General features: G+C 41.2%; 2 protein-coding genes across 2 annotated transcripts in view; one reads left to right on the top strand and one right to left on the bottom strand.

Annotated features, from left to right (window-relative positions):
• The first annotated feature begins 1,288 nt into the window (after positions 1–1,288).
• LOC140998252 (PAK4-inhibitor inka2-like) lies at positions 1,289–3,757 on the top strand. Its single transcript, XM_073468469.1, has 3 exons — positions 1,289–1,379; positions 1,467–1,519; positions 2,715–3,757. The coding sequence occupies exons 2-3, from the start codon at positions 1,517–1,519 to the stop codon at positions 3,642–3,644; spliced, it is 933 nt and encodes a 310-aa protein (XP_073324570.1). The 5' UTR covers positions 1,289–1,379; positions 1,467–1,516; the 3' UTR covers positions 3,645–3,757.
• A 440-nt stretch (positions 3,758–4,197) lies between these two features.
• The window catches only part of uba7 (ubiquitin-like modifier activating enzyme 7), a 36,806-nt gene continuing 23,396 nt past the window's right edge, over positions 4,198–17,607 (bottom strand). The window contains exons 22-24 of the mRNA XM_073469174.1: positions 8,499–8,600; positions 6,940–7,022; positions 4,198–5,349 (exon numbers count right to left, since the gene is read on the bottom strand). Of these exons, the coding sequence (XP_073325275.1) occupies positions 5,217–5,349; positions 6,940–7,022; positions 8,499–8,600 (318 nt within the window). The 3' untranslated portion in view covers positions 4,198–5,216. The remainder of the gene's footprint in view (positions 5,350–6,939; positions 7,023–8,498; positions 8,601–17,607) is intronic.

Below are 17,607 nucleotides of genomic sequence, written 5' to 3'. Positions count from 1 at the left end.
TGACAAATTGTTACAGACCTGGGATTTGTATTTACCACAGAGGTGTCGCACTCAGAAACTGTGGGGGGCGCCAAATCACACAAAAAAATGCAAATTTCGACATAATGTTGCTTTAAATGTTTAAGAATGACCTCTACATATCTGTGTGCTGTAGTGAACATGATGCATGAAAAGGCCTTATATAATACAATGCAGACATTTCTAAATATTAAATCAGTGGTTTCCAACATTTTGGCTCAACCCTAACCCCAAAAAACTGTCACATTGGGGCTCCTTGTGTTGTTTTAGCAGAGATAAATGTTTCACTTAAGAAATTAGAGAAAAGTAAAACAAATTAATACAAATTTGTGGAACATAACTTTGTTTTATTCCTACTCCATTAATCAAACTTATATTGTGACCATTTGGAGGGGTCTAATGCCTGGGTTGGTAACCACTGGACTAACGGTGGGCTCTTAAAAAGTAGTGCTCACACACACAGATGCTTAATATTATTAATCTTAATGCTGTCATAAATAATAAGGAGCCATTTTTCAGCAGAACAGTTTTACTTCTGACTCCTAAAGAACATTGTTACTGATTACACTTCTCCCACCACCTCCTGAATCTCAATACAGAGTGCTCTCAACATCCACAGAGGCAGAAAGCTTTGCTCATCTGCAAATAAAAGGACTAAACCACATTGAGCCCAACACCCTGTTTGCATTTCTAAACGCTGCTAAGAATGGGGAATGGACTGTAAGCACTACTGAGACCATAATAGCTAGACGGTGTGAAAAGGTTTATATGCAGACAACAATGGAGAATGGTAATACAGGAGGTCGGTCCTGTTTATACAGATCCACAAGGTGGCGACATGTAGATTTGAGTGAATCAGCACATGTATGAGGAGGCTTCTCAGTCACAGCAGTTGTCCAAGAAAACTATCACAAAAGTTGTGTTTTATGTGAATTTAACGACCTGTGAACCTTCAAAATAAAGTATTGGCGGAATATAATTATGAGTGTCAGTTTGGAGTATTTAAAAATATCTGGATGAAAGTTTGAATCGAAAAAGTTTTTTAAAAGTTCCTTTAATCTATTTGTTGTTAAATGATAACGGTCTAATTGATCGATTGCGTGTGTGAGTAAATACAGTACAGTTACAGTAGGAGCTGCTGTGATCACACAGGGAGGTATCTTGTTTCAGGAGACTTGCTATTGGCTGATTCTGTCTCTGCTGCGCGCTGATTGGCTGCAGAGGAAAGCTCAGCATCGTCAAAGTCCGCTGACAGACCCTCATCTGCTTCAGAGGAGAGAGTGTACAGAGTGGAGCATCACCTCTCAGGAGTTGTGGATTGGATTATTAGCTCTCTTTTTTCTGTATTATCAGATACGAAGGTAAGTGTTATGACTCATAAATGACAGCATGTATTTTAACTGTGAAAACGCTGATCACTCACTAAAACATTGTTTTTTTTGTTGCAGAAGCAATTAAAGGGATTCTTAACTTCACTGCAGGCGTTTACTCACAAGCAATGGTAAGTTGTTTCTCCTTTTCCCACTTGTTTTTATATATTTATGAAGTGATGCAGATGCATGTGGCTTCATTAGGATTGCAAAGCAGAAAAGTCTGATCATTTTGCATTTTATTTTTATGTTTTTTTCTTTAATGGATGCTCTTTTTTTGGAGTTTTGTGCCAAGCCAGTGTGTTGTAGCCCCCCAAAGTTACAGTTCATTCAAACCCAACTGTCCTTTTTCCAACTGCACACAACTGGGTGAATCACTTCTCCTCCTTGTGTGAAGGCAGCCATGGAGAACAGGGCATTTTAAGAGGTGCAGACCGACCACAGAGTCCCACTGAGGATGTCTCTGTATGACAGATAAGTCTCCCCCCGGGGGGCCAAATGGTTCAGCACCCACAGCTGTGATAACATCATGGCATTGTGGTGTCCTTGCTGCTCCGAGCCAAACACCGGCAGGACAGGGAGGCTCAACAAATAACACATAATTCAATACTAGAAGAAAGTAGCTCAACTTCTTGGCTGTCAAACATTTTGTTTTTTGAGGGTTTTTTGCTTTCTGTAAAATTGTTGTTGTAGTTGTTGTGCAGGTTGAGTTTTTTTGTTTGAGCTACACATATCAGCCTGATTTCAGTAATCTGCAGGCGGGCACACAGTGTGATTCATAATTAAAACATGCTCATTGTGTAATTCCAAAATGTTGCTGTCATTTCCTGCTCTACAATACTGACCAGTCAACATCCTGTGAGTTAGGGGAATCCAGAGAGGATACTGCAACTCCTCCACGATCCAGCTTAACTTTGTTCAAACTTCCCCTCTAAGCTTTAGGAAGCAGGGAGAGTTTTCCCAGTATAAAATCTGCACCCTGTTCTCACAGCCATGACTTTTTTTATTCTCTGGGATCATACTGCATGGGATGGTCTCCATAAAGCTGCTCTGAGGTTTGTCAGGAATGCTCCACTTGTTATATGGTCATAGAGCATGGAGTGATCTCAGCTGGTAAAAATCTTATTGGCCCAGTTGTGGAAATTACAGAGGGAACTGAGCCTCGACCGGCCACGGCATAATGGGATATTTTGGAAGCTGGCCCTACTGCTCTGTAGACTGCCGCAAAAGCCAACCATAACTTTCAGTTAGAGGTGTTGTTTTTAAATAGACTCTATTGACATTCTGCCTGCACCACTAAGTCTTTGTGTCTGTCTCATTGTGTAGCTGTGTTTGGGAGATTCTGCTGACTGCCTCCGGGACCAAGTGCAGTACATGATGAGATCCCTGCAGGACCTGAAGCAGATAAGCAGGCCGAGGCCTCTGAGTGAACCTTGTGTTCGGTCTTTCGCTGTAACTCGGCTCTGCAAACAGAGGGCACAGCAGGAGCGACTCACTCGTCTACGTGTTTCCGACGCCAGTGAAGCCAGCACATATGACTCTGCCTGCTGCCTGGCCAGCCCGTTGGAAGAAGAGGAAGAACAGCAGGAGCACGAGCGGTTGACACGAGGCTCCCCCAGCAGCGAAAAGAGTCTGGACTTGGACTCAGGTTACTCTGAGGCTTCCTGGCAGGATGAAGGTGTGGTGCTGAGGAGGACCAGAAATGTGCGAGTCTCCTCTTCTGCCTGCCTCCGCACAAACAGAGGACCTTCTGGCCGAATCCGACCCAAATCAACCTCAGACGCTTGCCTGGAGCGCTGGACCTCATTTGAGGCCGGTAGCCCAGAGGACTGGACCACATCGCTGCTGAGCCGCAGCAGGAACAGACAGCCTCTGGTTCTGGGGGACAACAGCTTTGCTGACCTAATAAAGAACTGGATGGACCTACCAGAGAGTCCTGAGCCAGCACAACTAAAGCCCAGTGCGGGCCGGCGCCTTGCCAAAGACATTCTGGTCAACATGCGCCGCAGACTTGCAGGGATGTCTAAAAGTGTGGAGGTGAGGCCGAGGCCAGCCGAGTCCACGAGGGTCGGCAGGGCTGCAGAGGCTCCCAAACGGATGTCCTGTCCTGTGGGGCTCCAGACTCTCAAACCTTTCTTTCACAAGTCCCACACAGGCCTTCATCAGCTGGACAGTGACTTCCACCAGTTCACTGCACTCATGAAGACAGGCAGCCGACAACCCATCATATGCAATGACATTATTGGATACATTTAAGTGAGGCTGTAACTACGGACTGAGTCTTTAACACAAATAACAATAAGATTGTTTTATTTTTCATAATTGGATTTTGTCCACCTTGTTGATACATTTCGAATAAAAGTTTTTGGAACGTAATAAAAATGTGTTTGATCAGTGCTGAATGTAAAAATCTTACTATTCATTTTGTTTGACATGTTTTAATCCTCTTCTTAATCCTCCACGAGATGTGTGACAATGTACAGTAGGGGTGAATGCGTCCGACGTTGTCAGGGATGCAGTATTTTGTGGCTCTCGACAGCTAGTGATTGGGTGTGAGATCACCTGACAAAGCATGTTTTTTAGATGAATATATCTTTATATGTATACCATCAACATCTCATCTCAACAGAAAAACCACACAGTAAAGACATTAAAGCTTTATAAACCTTTTATACCTTTATTATAAGCTTTTAAAGTAAATTCACCAGGACCTTTCTTGGTTAAAATAGGAGGCAGGGTGTGGTGGAGTAAGTTCGTAAACTATTCAAAAGATAAGGGAAGTAAAGTCTAATAGTGAAGTACACAGATATAACATGGTTCCTCAGAGACACATTTATTACTTCTTTGTTTAGCCACAAAGAGCATTGTTCAATAGCAAACTCAGTAACGGAATGAATAATTTACACCCGTAAGTAGTTGCAGTTATTATTTCAGAGAGGATTCTTACAATTCTTCAAATAAAGCCAACTGGGAGAGCAGAGCATTGTAAAGATGTTTGGTTGTGAGGTTGTAGAAAAGGGCAGGGCATGTACGAAAGCCATCTGAGGGCACACGAAGGCTTCATAGACAAGTCCAGCTTTTCCACTCTGACCAGCTCTGGCATTTCTTCTGGGAAGGAGGGGTCTGCACGTGTGCTTTGGATCTGGATTTACACAAGACAGCCGTGTCCAGATGGCAAGAGCGCCCCGAATCGTCACGACACTTGACCTACCGTGCCAACCGCCTGTTCTGACTGCACCCCCTCAACATCGTGCTCAGTCTGACCCGAATTAGACCTTGAAACCAGGCCAGTACTACCCCAGCAGTGCCAGATCATCTAATCACTACGACTTGGCGAGCATCTACACAACCTCTTAGCCCTGAACTCTGGAAGACACATCTTACATGTAAATAAAAACCTGAAAATTAGAAGAACTTTCTATTAACATTTCTGGTGACAACAATAAGGAAATTCCAGTTTTCTATGTTTCCACTTGTGCCATCAACAGAGAGGAAATGGATTTAAATTTTTTGTAAATTTTGTCAAATTCTTTTTTTGGGACATGGCTATGGGAGAGTACAATAGATTAGGCAATGGAATTTTTCACTTCACATTAAAAAGTGTGATCAACAATAAAAAAAAAAAATGATTGTGTTTTGCCAGTGTAAAAATAAGCACCAACTATGACATGAAAGACAGACATAAACAGAAGCTGGAAAAAATCAGAAATAGCAACTAAAGTAACAAAACCCAGTTGTTTTTAACTGAAATGATGTCACAGGAGCGTTAAGTTTCTTTTTTCACATTGAAGCACTTCCATGTGATGTTTTGACGTTGTGTTGAAGGCATCAAAGCAGCAGGTATCTGATAGTCGGAGCCATCTCATTGTCTTCATCTTCAGAAAATGAGGGTATCAAGTCCAGCACCTTCTTGTGTGGAGGGATGTCTTTCCTGGTGATCTTCTTCACCACGTCAGACACACTGCAAATATAGGTTTGGATAAGGATATGAAAGAGAATTAAAAGGTTTAACAAGTTATAAAACATAATAATTCCAACTAATTTTAAAATACATCTACAATAATTTAGCTTGATGCCTTCTCATCACCAGCAAGGGACATACAGGTTATTGTCTCCTCAATGCAAGGAGACTACAAATTCTTTTTATCAGCAAATCCCACAAAAAAAGGCCAAAACTAACGATAAATTCATCCTGCAAAGTACTGTCCATGTATCCAAACCTTGATATGGATAATTCCTCTTTGAGCATTACAATAAACATGAGCGCTATAGTTTAATTTAAGTCAATTCCACATACAGTACAAGATCTTGCTGCTGGAAATACTCACTACAGTACCACATGCATACTAAAGAAGGCAATTTCTGAAGAAATGGTGCTGTGAATGCTGATAGTTGAAAAAGCTGACTAAACTACACTGCATAATGTATCAAAAATGTGAAATATTTAAAGGTTTGTTCAAAAGCTGACGCTAAACTGCTTTGCTGGCTTTGATTTATTTGAATTTGCATCTGAAGGAATGGGGTGTGGTTGAGGGATTTAAAATGTATAATAGGCTGGGAGCTAAACTGCACTGCAGGCTTGAATTTGCACAGAGAAACAACTTTAGTAGGAACCCATGGGCTCTGGGCAACAAAGTCAAAAGAACTACTGAGAAACTGACATGTTGCTGACTTCGGTCCTTTATGTGGAAATTTTTGAGAATCACACAAAATATAGAATAATAGGAACAACACACGTTATCTGAGTTTTTAAGCTCTACATTCCCCCTTCACTGGCCCAACATAGGAAGCTTGGGGCAGGGCAACGGCACAGGAAGTGGCTAGTGGAGAGGGCATTTGTCATGTGCGGCCTGCTGTCCACATGGCCAGCCCCTCTCCCCTTGTTGCTTAATCTAACCACAACACCAACACCAGGCAGTTCCCCAGAGACGTGAGCATGAAAAACAGAAAATCAGTCTGTTTTGAGAGGAACATGAAGACCTCACATCAAGTTTCAAGCAAAGGAAGATTAAAAATCAGATATTTCAATTTACCCAGTAAATTACTGCGTCTAAACTGTCACAGTTCAACCTGATTTATTACAGTTTTACCCTCCTCCTGTATTCAAAACATCCCCGAGGGTGTCATTTTGTGCTATGACTCAGTTCTTAAACTGATGAGGAGAGTTCACAGCACGAGACATCTGATTCATTTCAAACACCCTGAGGCCTCGAAACGTGGCTTTAATGTGCTGCAGCGCTGAACAGGTCCAAACAGCACAGATTCTCAGATGCAGAAAGAAGTTCACCCTAATTTAACTGTTTAAGCTGGTCCTCAACAAACAGAAGGACACGTCAAGAGGAGCGGTCTCAATCATCAAGTGTTCAGTGATGTATGCAAGTGTGTCAACAGGCTCTCTCCTCGCAGGCTCAGAGGAAACACCTCATCCTGCCATTAGCCTCTAAACAAACAAAGGGAGGCTGCATATTGTGATTGTGTGTGCATGGTTGCCTGCCATGTGTAGCCATGCATATGCAAATTTGCACTGTTTCTTTGACTTCACTGGACATACCTCAGCTTGTGTCTGTCCTCTTGCCCATTGTATACGATAGCTGGTCCGTAGAAAAGAGTGCAGATGGTCAAGTTATAGTTTTCCTGCACAAAAGCAAATAGGCAAGTTAACATCACATTATAACAATATAATGGCATATGCCATAATAACTTTTTATGCCATAAAAAGGCATAAAAACAGACAAGAGCATCGCCTGCATACATTATGCAGAGGTCATCCGGGGCCTGCAGATCTCTGACGATGACCTGCGGCCTCAAACAAGTCCAACAGTTCAGGAAACTCTTCAGTGTCTCCACCGAAAAACCAGGCGTAACCCAAAACGAAACTCCAACAGCCTCAAACTCCAACAGAATCAATACACAAAAGGTCTGCTCAGGACAAGAAGGTGCATGCTGTAAAAAATTGCTGTGGAGTGATGTGCTCAGACATTTTTGTTTTTTCTGTTGACCTATATCATTGACAATGAAAGACAATGTCTGAATACCTAAGGGCAATAGGAAAGATATATATATATATATATATATATGTATATATATATATATATATATATATATATATATATATATATATATATATATATATATATATATATATATATGTATATGTATATATATATATATGTATATATATATATATATACACACACACACACACATATATTTATATACACTAAACCACAGGATAATTACCAGTAATATACAGATAAGTATCCATCTTAATTTGCATAAATAAGTGGGTCATAAACGTGCAGGGAAACTGTCAAACTCCTGTCACCTCTCACAATGTGAGTTAATCAATGTCAATGCGAGTTATTCTGTGTACATGTTGTATGAGGTAGCATCTTAGTTTTAAGGAAACAAGATTTTATCCAGGTTGTATGAACGTAAAAGTCTTAGAAGAAAATATTTCCCATTTTGGGAAATACGCCCCTTTGCTTTCTTGCCGAGAGTTAGATGATACCATCATGATATGGTCTCGTGGTCTGTCTACTAAATATGAAGACAGCAAGAGCAGCTGGCTAACTTAACTGAGCATTAAGAGTCTAAACAGGTGGAAGCAGCTAGCCTGGCTCTGTCCAAAGTGTGACAAAGTATACTCAAGAGCGCCTTTAAAACTCACAAACTAACACGCTGTTCGTTGATAAGAGGTAACTTTGTGAAGGTAACCAGCAGAGAAAAAGAGCACAAACTTTATCTCAGCTCAATGGAAAGCGCTAAAAGTACTGAATTCCATGTTTAGTGTGTTTTTTTTGCTGTAAAAAGCAAGAATAGCATGAATGAGTAGCACATGTGAATCAGTGAAAATGTTCCAAATGTCAGCAGTTGGAAGAAAGTCGATGATTCAACAGAATGACCTTCCTCCAGGATGGTAGAACAGATTCCTGAAGATGTGAACGGTAGGTGTAAAGTGGCCAATCAATTCAAACAATGGCCATTGTGTGCACTGGAGGAAGGTGAACAGGTTTGGGGAAAAAAAAACACGCATAAAATATGCACTCAGTTGCACCGGGTGTGAAGAAAGTGTGTGCTTCCTCACTGAGAGGAATGAGGAGGCTGTACCTTGACATACTGGCGCAGATCTCCCAAGGTCATTTCCTGCTGACCGCCGCGTCTCCCGTCAACAAGGAAGTCATCCCACTGGGTGTATTTCTTTCCTGCGAGCTGCCGATAGACACGTTACATACACCATCACGCGCACACACACACACACACACATAGACACAGAGACAAAGTTGACAGATGAAGTACTTCTCGCTGTGAGGGATGTGCAGAAAATGTTTGGGTCCATAACAAGAGTCCTGGACACTCACAGACAGCAAGACTGCATTTTTCATCACTGTGTTATAAAGCAGCTGAGAACAATCAGCAGCCCCCCAACAAGCCACGATGAGGTCAAGAAGGTGCTTCCTCAAATATGATGAAGTGATTCTCTTTCTCTTCTCAAGTTTCCATCTTAATTCACACAGTTTTACAGTCTGGTCTGGTCAAAAATACATGCAGCCATGTCAGAGCAGTTTGGGGCAGATGATTTTTGAGCAGCATGAGAGAAAGTTGGAGCTTATGAAAGCGGCATCTGTGTGAATAAAAGTGTGTTGCTCTGGGCGGTGAAATAACAACATAGGAATTTTTCCAGACACCTTGCCAGATTGCACTTGAAGTGTCCGTTGTTTGAGCTTTGAGGGGCCATTTTCTTTCTCTCCGTCTTTTGACAAGACTGTGTTTTGAGTCTTCACTTGAAATCCGGCTGTTTCAACAGGCTTAAACTGTTGAACCAAAACAGCGCACGGTGATCTGTCTATAACAGCAGCTTGTTTCTCCTGTCATTATTTGCTGACAGATTTATGTTGTGTTGCAACTTTTGCAATTATCATTAAGTTAATAAGCAGAAAATTAATCCGTGGCTATTTTGATAATTGGGCTGTTTATCAGACCTCAATGACCTAAATGTGTCTAGTGCTCTTGCATAACAGTATCCAAACAAAGTACTTAAAGCTGGCGTCAAAGGTTTGGTCAGACTTGTGATTAAGTTACTTATATCAGATTCCTGATTTAGATCAAAACTTGTACTAAATTCCACTAAGAAAAGGGAGTTATGTAGAAGACCATGTTTATTAAGTCCCAAAACTAACTAACTAACTAACTAAGCTGATTTTATTATCAGGTTGAAGATCAGGGAACGGACCTTATTCACACGGCAGCCATTTTCCTCCAACGCCACACTCAGGGTGGGTAACTTGAATGCTGGCATATTGTAATGCTGCTGTGTTCCAGGTTGCAAAACTTATACATCTGGAGGCACATTTGGCCAAAGTACGAGGTAAAACAACATATTTGATAACTTGTTAGCTGATGTTAGCATTCAACAACTTCCTTGCTGACATTACCGTTTCATTACATCCTGTGTGTTTCACTTTCAGGGTTTAGACAAATGTCTCCAAGATGTGTGTTGATATTTCTGAATGAATTTACACCTTTCCAAATCGTATCGCATCAATTTGGTATCGTTTCCAACAGTAACGTAAGCTACAATGTGGTTGAATGTTAGCTGTTGTCTAATGGAAGCTAATCGGTTATCAAAAAAAACCTGTGGTTTTACTTTGAAATATGGGCCCATGTTCCTCAAGATGAAATTATCTGTTGTCCTGCTAATCGATCAGGAAATAGTGAAATGATAACAATATGTCAGATCGCCTACATTTACATGATTTGCAACCCAGAACACAGCAGTACAACATTTGAGCTTCCCATCCCGAGTGCGATTTGATACATCAAGACCACATGACAAGAGAAACGTGATGAGAGTCTTGTGAGTCTTGAAGAATCTCAACAAACACAGTCATTCATGGAGACAACTTCACGAACAGTTAAGGCACGTCTCTTTGTTCCTCAGTCTTAACAGTCACCCTACAGCACTGCTGTCACACAGTTCAGATTTTAGAGCGGATGACCCGTCAGCGACTCCTCTGCCACATTATTCCTATAGGATCGACCTTTGACCTCTAAACACATACTGAGCACAAAGTCCTGACACCCAGACAGATCAATTCAAACCCCTGCTCACTGGACAGATTGTCACATGACACCATGTGTTTACCATAAACAACATAATCCACACAAAAAAAAACATCACCTGACCTGAAATGTGTCAGGATTCCTCACATGCAGAAAGTCTTTCAAAATATGTCACGTTGTCAGACGACCCCGCTCGCACAGGCGCTGTCTGGTGAGAGGAGCTGTGAAGATCAAAACTTGGCTCGAGATGTGAATACCAAAAACTCCAGCTAAACCTGGGTCCAATTATCTCTGCTCCGGCAGCCAAGGGGAACTTTTCGACTAGCCCTCACGACTCCCACCACTTATGGGGGTTTGGGGTTATGGAGACACACTCGAGGCATGCTTCTCCTCAAGTCAGACAGGGTGTCTAGGTCCTTTGTCCCATTTTCAAACAAAGCACGTCTTGTTTGCAAGATGCACATCTAATTCTTGGTCACGTTAGCTTCTTTAGTGTTTATGCAGGACGAATTTTCAGTACAACCTCAAACTTTCCATTGACGGAACAGAGCTTGAGCCTGAAATGCACATATAGCACAAAAGACCTTTATTTTAAAGGATCTTACAAATGCAAAGTCATTGTTGGATTTTAAAACGGACCTCCTTAAATCTGTGTTTCCACGCCAGAGTTTTTCACAAGTGCTTTTGTCTGCAGGTGCTGATTTTACACAATGCAATGCAGACATGGGGGCTATTTTTACTCTTCCCCCTCCCTTCCTCTCTCTCATATCTGTCGCACAACTCTGTTAGAAACCTAAAGCCAATCAACAACGGCATCAGTCCCTGTGTAGAATGACGTCAACTATTCAACGCTATAGGAGGGAAGAAAAAATAAGCAAGAATGCTGGAACCAGACTGGCTGCTGGAAACAATTACAAATGGTTTCCCACAAGCACAGCTACAGTTTTCTTTTTTATCATGGAGCCTAAATCATAAAAAAATAAAAAAGCAACTAATGAAACAGTTATCTCTGGGGAAAGAGAAGAAATGTGAGGCAGAGGGTTATTGTTTTCCTCTCAGCATGAAATCTGCTCACAAGCGATTCTCTGCAGTATGTAGACATACTTTAAATCCTGTAAGACACCAACTGTGCTCAATGTGGACGCTGCAATCATAAAAAACAGACCATCCAAAGAAAGAGGTACTGTTTCAGTATTACATAACGTTTCATGCGTCCATGCAATTAAAATCGGGCATGCTTGTCTTGAGGTTAGAGAGTAGGATTAGAATCTTGGAGGGTCACCTGTTAAGTTGACAACAGACAGATCCACCAAGTAGCAAAGTGCTAGTTGGTGGCTAATAGCTCGGCAAACTGGAGTGGTGGAGTGTCCATCTTCAGTGAAGGTAAATGCATTAAAAATAACTCTCTCTAGTTTGTCTGGTAGTGAACATTAAAAAAGTGTTACTGCTAAATCACAGTGACAAAGAGACACAAACCAGTCCCCTACTTGACAAGTTGCTCAACCTCAGGAAAGCTGCATTAACTTATTTTATATTGGCTACAACTGCGCTGTCCTATCTCACTGAGTGTCTGCAGGATCCAGAGGTCCGTTTGGACATAAAGCAGAGCTGGCAGTCGAGGTTCTGGGTGACTGAACTACACCGAGTTTGACATCAGAGGATGAGGACGAGACAAACGGCCACTTCACGAGCCTGAAGGGGAATCAAGCCACAGTGCTGGACATATAAGTTTATACTCTGTCTGCTCTGCGGTTGGATGACTGCCAAATCTCTCATCTGCTGTCCACATATTGTAGTCTGTATTGTAAATGGAGCTTTGAACTTCCCCCTAAAACATGACACAGCTGCTTTTCCAGAAAAATAAAACAACACAATGACATTTCCAGTTATTAACTGCTTCTCACTTGTCAGCTACACTTGTCATACAGCAGTTTGGTTGCATTAATTTAAAGCTAAGCTTGGTGAGTTATTCTAGAAGCATTATTTATTATATTTGTAGAAAATATCTTCACATCCCGACAGCAGTCAATAAATCAAATGCGCTGACAAATAAAAGAAAATAATCCATTATCTGTGGCTGTCGAAGGCCTCCAGTAAGCCATCCAAAGGTTTCATTTGGCCTGTATGAAAAGACTAGACGGCTGTTTGTCTACTTACGTACCTGCCTGACAGCCTGCCTGCACGCACTTTACCCGTGCACACTGCACATGAGATGAGTCTTCAACTGGGCTAGGCAGAAAGCCATTAGCAAGCTAGTAAAACAAGAATAGAAGAGAAAGTGCTGCCAAAACTTAATACTAGCGTACTAGCTTGACAGTACTGAGTCCTAACAATAGCCATTTTCATTGTTTATATTTATTGTGACAATGTTAGCTGTTTTCTTAAATGTAAGTGAGACATTAAGTAGTTGGATACAGTAAGTGATGGCAACAATGTGCTTTGCTCACAGTGAGCTAGCTAACTTAGTAGCACAAAGCACACAGCCCCTGACTGAAAGAATGAGTGAGCGGCAGCCGCTAACCGAGTACCACAAAGCACACAGTCCCTGAGCTAAAGAAAAAAAAACACAGCAGGAGCAATAAACACGTTTAGCGGCTACGCTAGCACAAAGCACACAGTCTCTTAGCTCAAGAGTCGTTTATGTATGTATGAGACTGAGAAACTAGTGTTTTAATCATTTGTCTAAATCATTTTTTATCATCCTCTGAGATAAAAGGTCACATTCATAACGTTCATTTACTTTTTCTATCAGTGTCTTTGAGTCTGCATTACTAAACACCATGCATGTCACAAACTGGCCTATTTAGATATGCAGTTCCCCAACATCTGATAGGAACAACCGAAATTACTTTCTGCTTCCTCTTGTTGACAGGAAGCCTGTTGAGCTCCGCTAGTCATCCTGAAAAATCTGGATGTAGACAGTAAAAGCTTCCAGGAAAAACACGACTTTAAAAATAATCTCATCATCAAATAAGCCACATATCAAACACACGCACATCCCTTCACTCTTCCTTTTTCATAGTCCTGTAACTGTAAAACAGGACCAGATATGAACAAAGAAGCAGAACATGGCTGTCACATATCATAAATCATGTCTGCTATGCAAATTCAGGGAAACGAAATGCTCTCCATATCAGAATGACCCAATTTTTATTCATGCCTTTCTTATGCCTTAAGAAATACTTTGGTTAATTTTATCACTCAAACACTATATAGATTCATACTGATTTGCATCCAACCCAAAGAACCTCAATTCAAAAATTACCTTTTGGCACTAGATGTGAGGCAATGTTCATAAAAAGTCATCTCAAATTGATACAACCTGAACATGGCAGCCTTTCTCCTGCATCTACACTTCAACTTTACAGAATTACATGATCAAAAGGTCAGAAGGATCAGACTTCATCACAAAGTGTTATTTCCAATGAGTCAAGGCACGGTCAGAGGATCTCTGAGAAGGCCTGAAACAAGAGTTGACCACAGTCTGGACAAAACGGATATCAAAGGATATGAGGAAAAGCAGATCAGTATCATTTTGTTGTTCACTTGAATGCAACAGTCTACTTTGAATATCTTGTATGTTCAAAAAGGTCTCCATTTTTTATGGTAAAAGTAGTTTCTATCTCAATAGGACTGGAATTAGGCATTACTATACTTGTGTTCTGAAGTACAAGACCTGATACACAATAAAGTCTCTCACAAGGGCTACAGATTGATGGGACCCAAAAATAGACGCAGGCTCCGACTGCAGATATACGTGAGGGCATGGGAATGCAGTGCAGCCAGAGGAAGTTCAGCCAAGTGAGGCTGATAAGGAGGTAGAATGAATCCAAGTCTGATTGCAACCCCCTTTTTACACAATCGCGCCGGTCATTTTGCACGGGTCACTGCATGTGGAGAGTAATCATAATGTGACTCCTCAATCTTGCCCTTTAAGACAATGGAGCGTTTTTGGAGACAGGAAGCTGGGATCACTAGGCAAACCTTGATAAGTCCTCCTCCCTGAAGCCTGCCACAAGAAATAGCACAGCTGAGGCACGCTCCTGCCTCAGCTTCATTATCTGGCCAGAATCCCAACAGTGGAAACATTTTTACAACCCGCTGTGGCTACAGGCCTGTTTCTTCAAAGGCAGCTCTTTTCCTTCAAAGTGAGCTTTATGGGGGGCAGATGGAGGATCTGTGTGGTCTTTCAGATCATATTTTCATCTTAATCGCTTTTAGCTTTAATTTTGGAGACAATCTGGTAACGTTTCACTAAGACCAACCACCTGAACATGCAGTAGTGATGCTGCTGATGACTGTATGTGCTGTATATTGCAGTACAATTAGGTATAAACAAAGGTTATTTCAGATATACTGGAAAAATGTTAAATAGTGGAGAGCAGATGGGTTTGTGTCTTTGTTTTGCTGGGTTAAAAGCAATAAAAGTGACTTTACACAATATCACACTAATTACAATTAAAGTTGGGCTAGTGCTAGTAAATATTCAAATATACATCACCGCTGAGTGTTGTACGAGACAGATTGCAGTCACAACAGCCTTACACAGAGACTTGGAAAACAGGAAACAACATTCTTTAAGAAAAATAAATAAAGCAGGAATTATATTTCATGTTTCAAACAACCACTGCATTGACTGGAAACATAAGTGGACAATCAATCTCCTCTTCACCCATCCAGTATTAATACGCCTTCATTTACGTCAGATCTACAGCACAGAGCCAATGGTGATGTGCAGAGAACATCAATGGATGGACACTCATAGATGTGAACGGTCAGCAAGGTCACCAGCGTGCTCCTGGATGATTATGAATGAGACTGTGTGTGTGTGTGTGTGTGTGTGTGTGTGTGTGTGTGTGTGTGTGTGTGTGTGTGTGTGTGTGTGTGTGTGTGTGTGTGCGCACATTTTCAAACCGAGAAAATGAAAATGAGGTATACATCTCTTGTTGGTTCAGTCAGTGCTCCAATTAATGTTGCCTTCCTGTTAGATCAATTATTGTACGCCTATAGTTTATATAGAGTGTTAGTTTGAGCCACTCCTAGCCCCTGAATTGAATTGATTTGCATTGTGGGTAATGAATTAATAAGGCACCATGTTAAGGAGGAAGAACTCACAGACAATAAAAAACAAAATCTACTCTTGCTGCTTTAGTTTGGCTACTTTTTAAAAAATAATGTCTGGCAGGATTCTCATGGTATCACAGGAGTGTAATGCTACATTGGTGGAGTATCTAATGCTGGTGAAGAGCAGCTTAATTTAAAACTACAGGAACATGTTTGTTTATGTTTTCCTGTATGTCCTTCTTCACAAAGGGACAACAGTACTGTCATGTAAAATGTGCCCTTTGTCTGATTGGGAGTGTCATCTGCTACCTGATCACTATTGATCACTGCTCTCTTTGGGACTGCAAAGAAGAAACAGATGGCTGGGACCTCCAACTGCTCACTCCAGCCCACTGCAATTATTTGGTTAACACCCCAGAGAATTGACAGGATGTCAGCCTTACAACACATGAAAACAATATAACAAATAACATGTTGAAAAGTATTAAAGACATTTCATATTTACGACTGTAAACTCAATGTTTTCAAAGGGGACTTCTGATGCACTGGTGCAGGGTGGAGGAAGAGCGGCAGCTAAGCAGCACTTCTCAGGAGAGTGCCGAGTTTGACACACAGACTAAAAGCAGCCCGTTCCCTTTGAAAGGTTTCCATTGACGTGTAAAACAGCAAACAGAATCTCAATGTGATTGTCTTTCAAATGAGAAGATAACAGCACTCCACCTGACTGAAAATGACCTGGAGCAGCAGGACTGAGTCAATAAAGTGCTCCTCTTACAAATGGGCCACTGACATGCTGGAACCTGCAGAGACACTCACACAGCTAATGTCTCATAGACAGAGTCGCAGTTATAAAGCAATGAATCAGCATCAAAAAGTGATGCATCTGTTGGCCCATGAGTTGTGGGTGCTATGGCCTCTTAATTAATTATCAACATTTGCAATATTTGCAAGTTTCTTTTTTTTTGTGAAATGATTATGCACATTGTAAAATGGACTGATGCACTGAAACAAAGACAAACATAAAACAAAGATCTTGTCATTTAAACTCTGGTATGCAATTGACAGCTAATGGATTATTTCCTGTACAAATGGTAAACATCATTGATTTCTTCTATATTATACAAGAACACCACTATGATTGCTATATCACACTGTTCACTATTGGCATGCAGCACTGGAATTGGGACACAGCTTTTATCTCCGCAAAAGTGTCATTCACAGAGATCAATTCAACAACAGCACACAGCAGCTAAAGATAAATCAGTTTCCCCTTTGTTGTATCATCCAGGCTTGTAGCATTGATTAAATGCTTAAATAACCAAAGGTCACGCTCTTTAGTTACGTGCTGTAATGCAGTATGGAATGTATTGGTCACTGGAGCAAGTTATTGATACCTGCAGATCAATATGATGTCCAGTTCTTGTCGGCAGTTAATAAGCTGTAACCTTATCTGATGCTGGACACAATAAACAAGACTGAGACACATGACACGTCCATACAGCCCAGAGGGCCCTGAACACTTAATGGTGCACTGATATTAGTTAGTCTAGATTGACATCAGTGCATTGAATCAGCGAAATTTACACAGATACCAATATTTCTGTGATATATTGGTCTGGCTCTACTCAGTATGAAGACCTGCTCACTTTGCAGTTGTGTAAGCCTACTTTTGGCTGCAAAGATGGAAGTATAATATAGCCAATTTTGACTGTCGGCCTTAAGACGACCGCTTGAGCCACTCAGCTTTGCCAGAGACTGTTTGCCAATTGGTGCAGTTCCTGTCTCATTCACTACATTGAAATTGAGACAAAACCATTAATTTGCTAGTTCAGCACAGAATTAGCATAAAATCCACGACAAATGCTTATTATGAGCTATTAATAACCACGTAGCCACGGTCTGCTGGTGTAAACAAACTCTCTCAATTCCTTTACGAGCTCATTCATGTGGCTTTTAAGACCAGTAAATAGTTATTTTATTCCTATTTCCATTACAGAACCAGGACACATGTATGTTGTTATTGGTGCCTCATGTGTAATGCAAGACATAAAATCCAGACAGAGAGACAGACAGTCCTAATGTGCCTCGCAGA

The sequence above is a fragment of the Pagrus major genome, chromosome 6 (assembly GCF_040436345.1).
Source record: "Pagrus major chromosome 6, Pma_NU_1.0".
NCBI classification, from domain to species: Eukaryota; Metazoa; Chordata; class Actinopteri; order Spariformes; family Sparidae; genus Pagrus; species Pagrus major.
The sequence above is the reverse complement of the archived record's forward strand: the minus strand, read 5'-3'. Positions and strand labels throughout refer to the sequence as shown.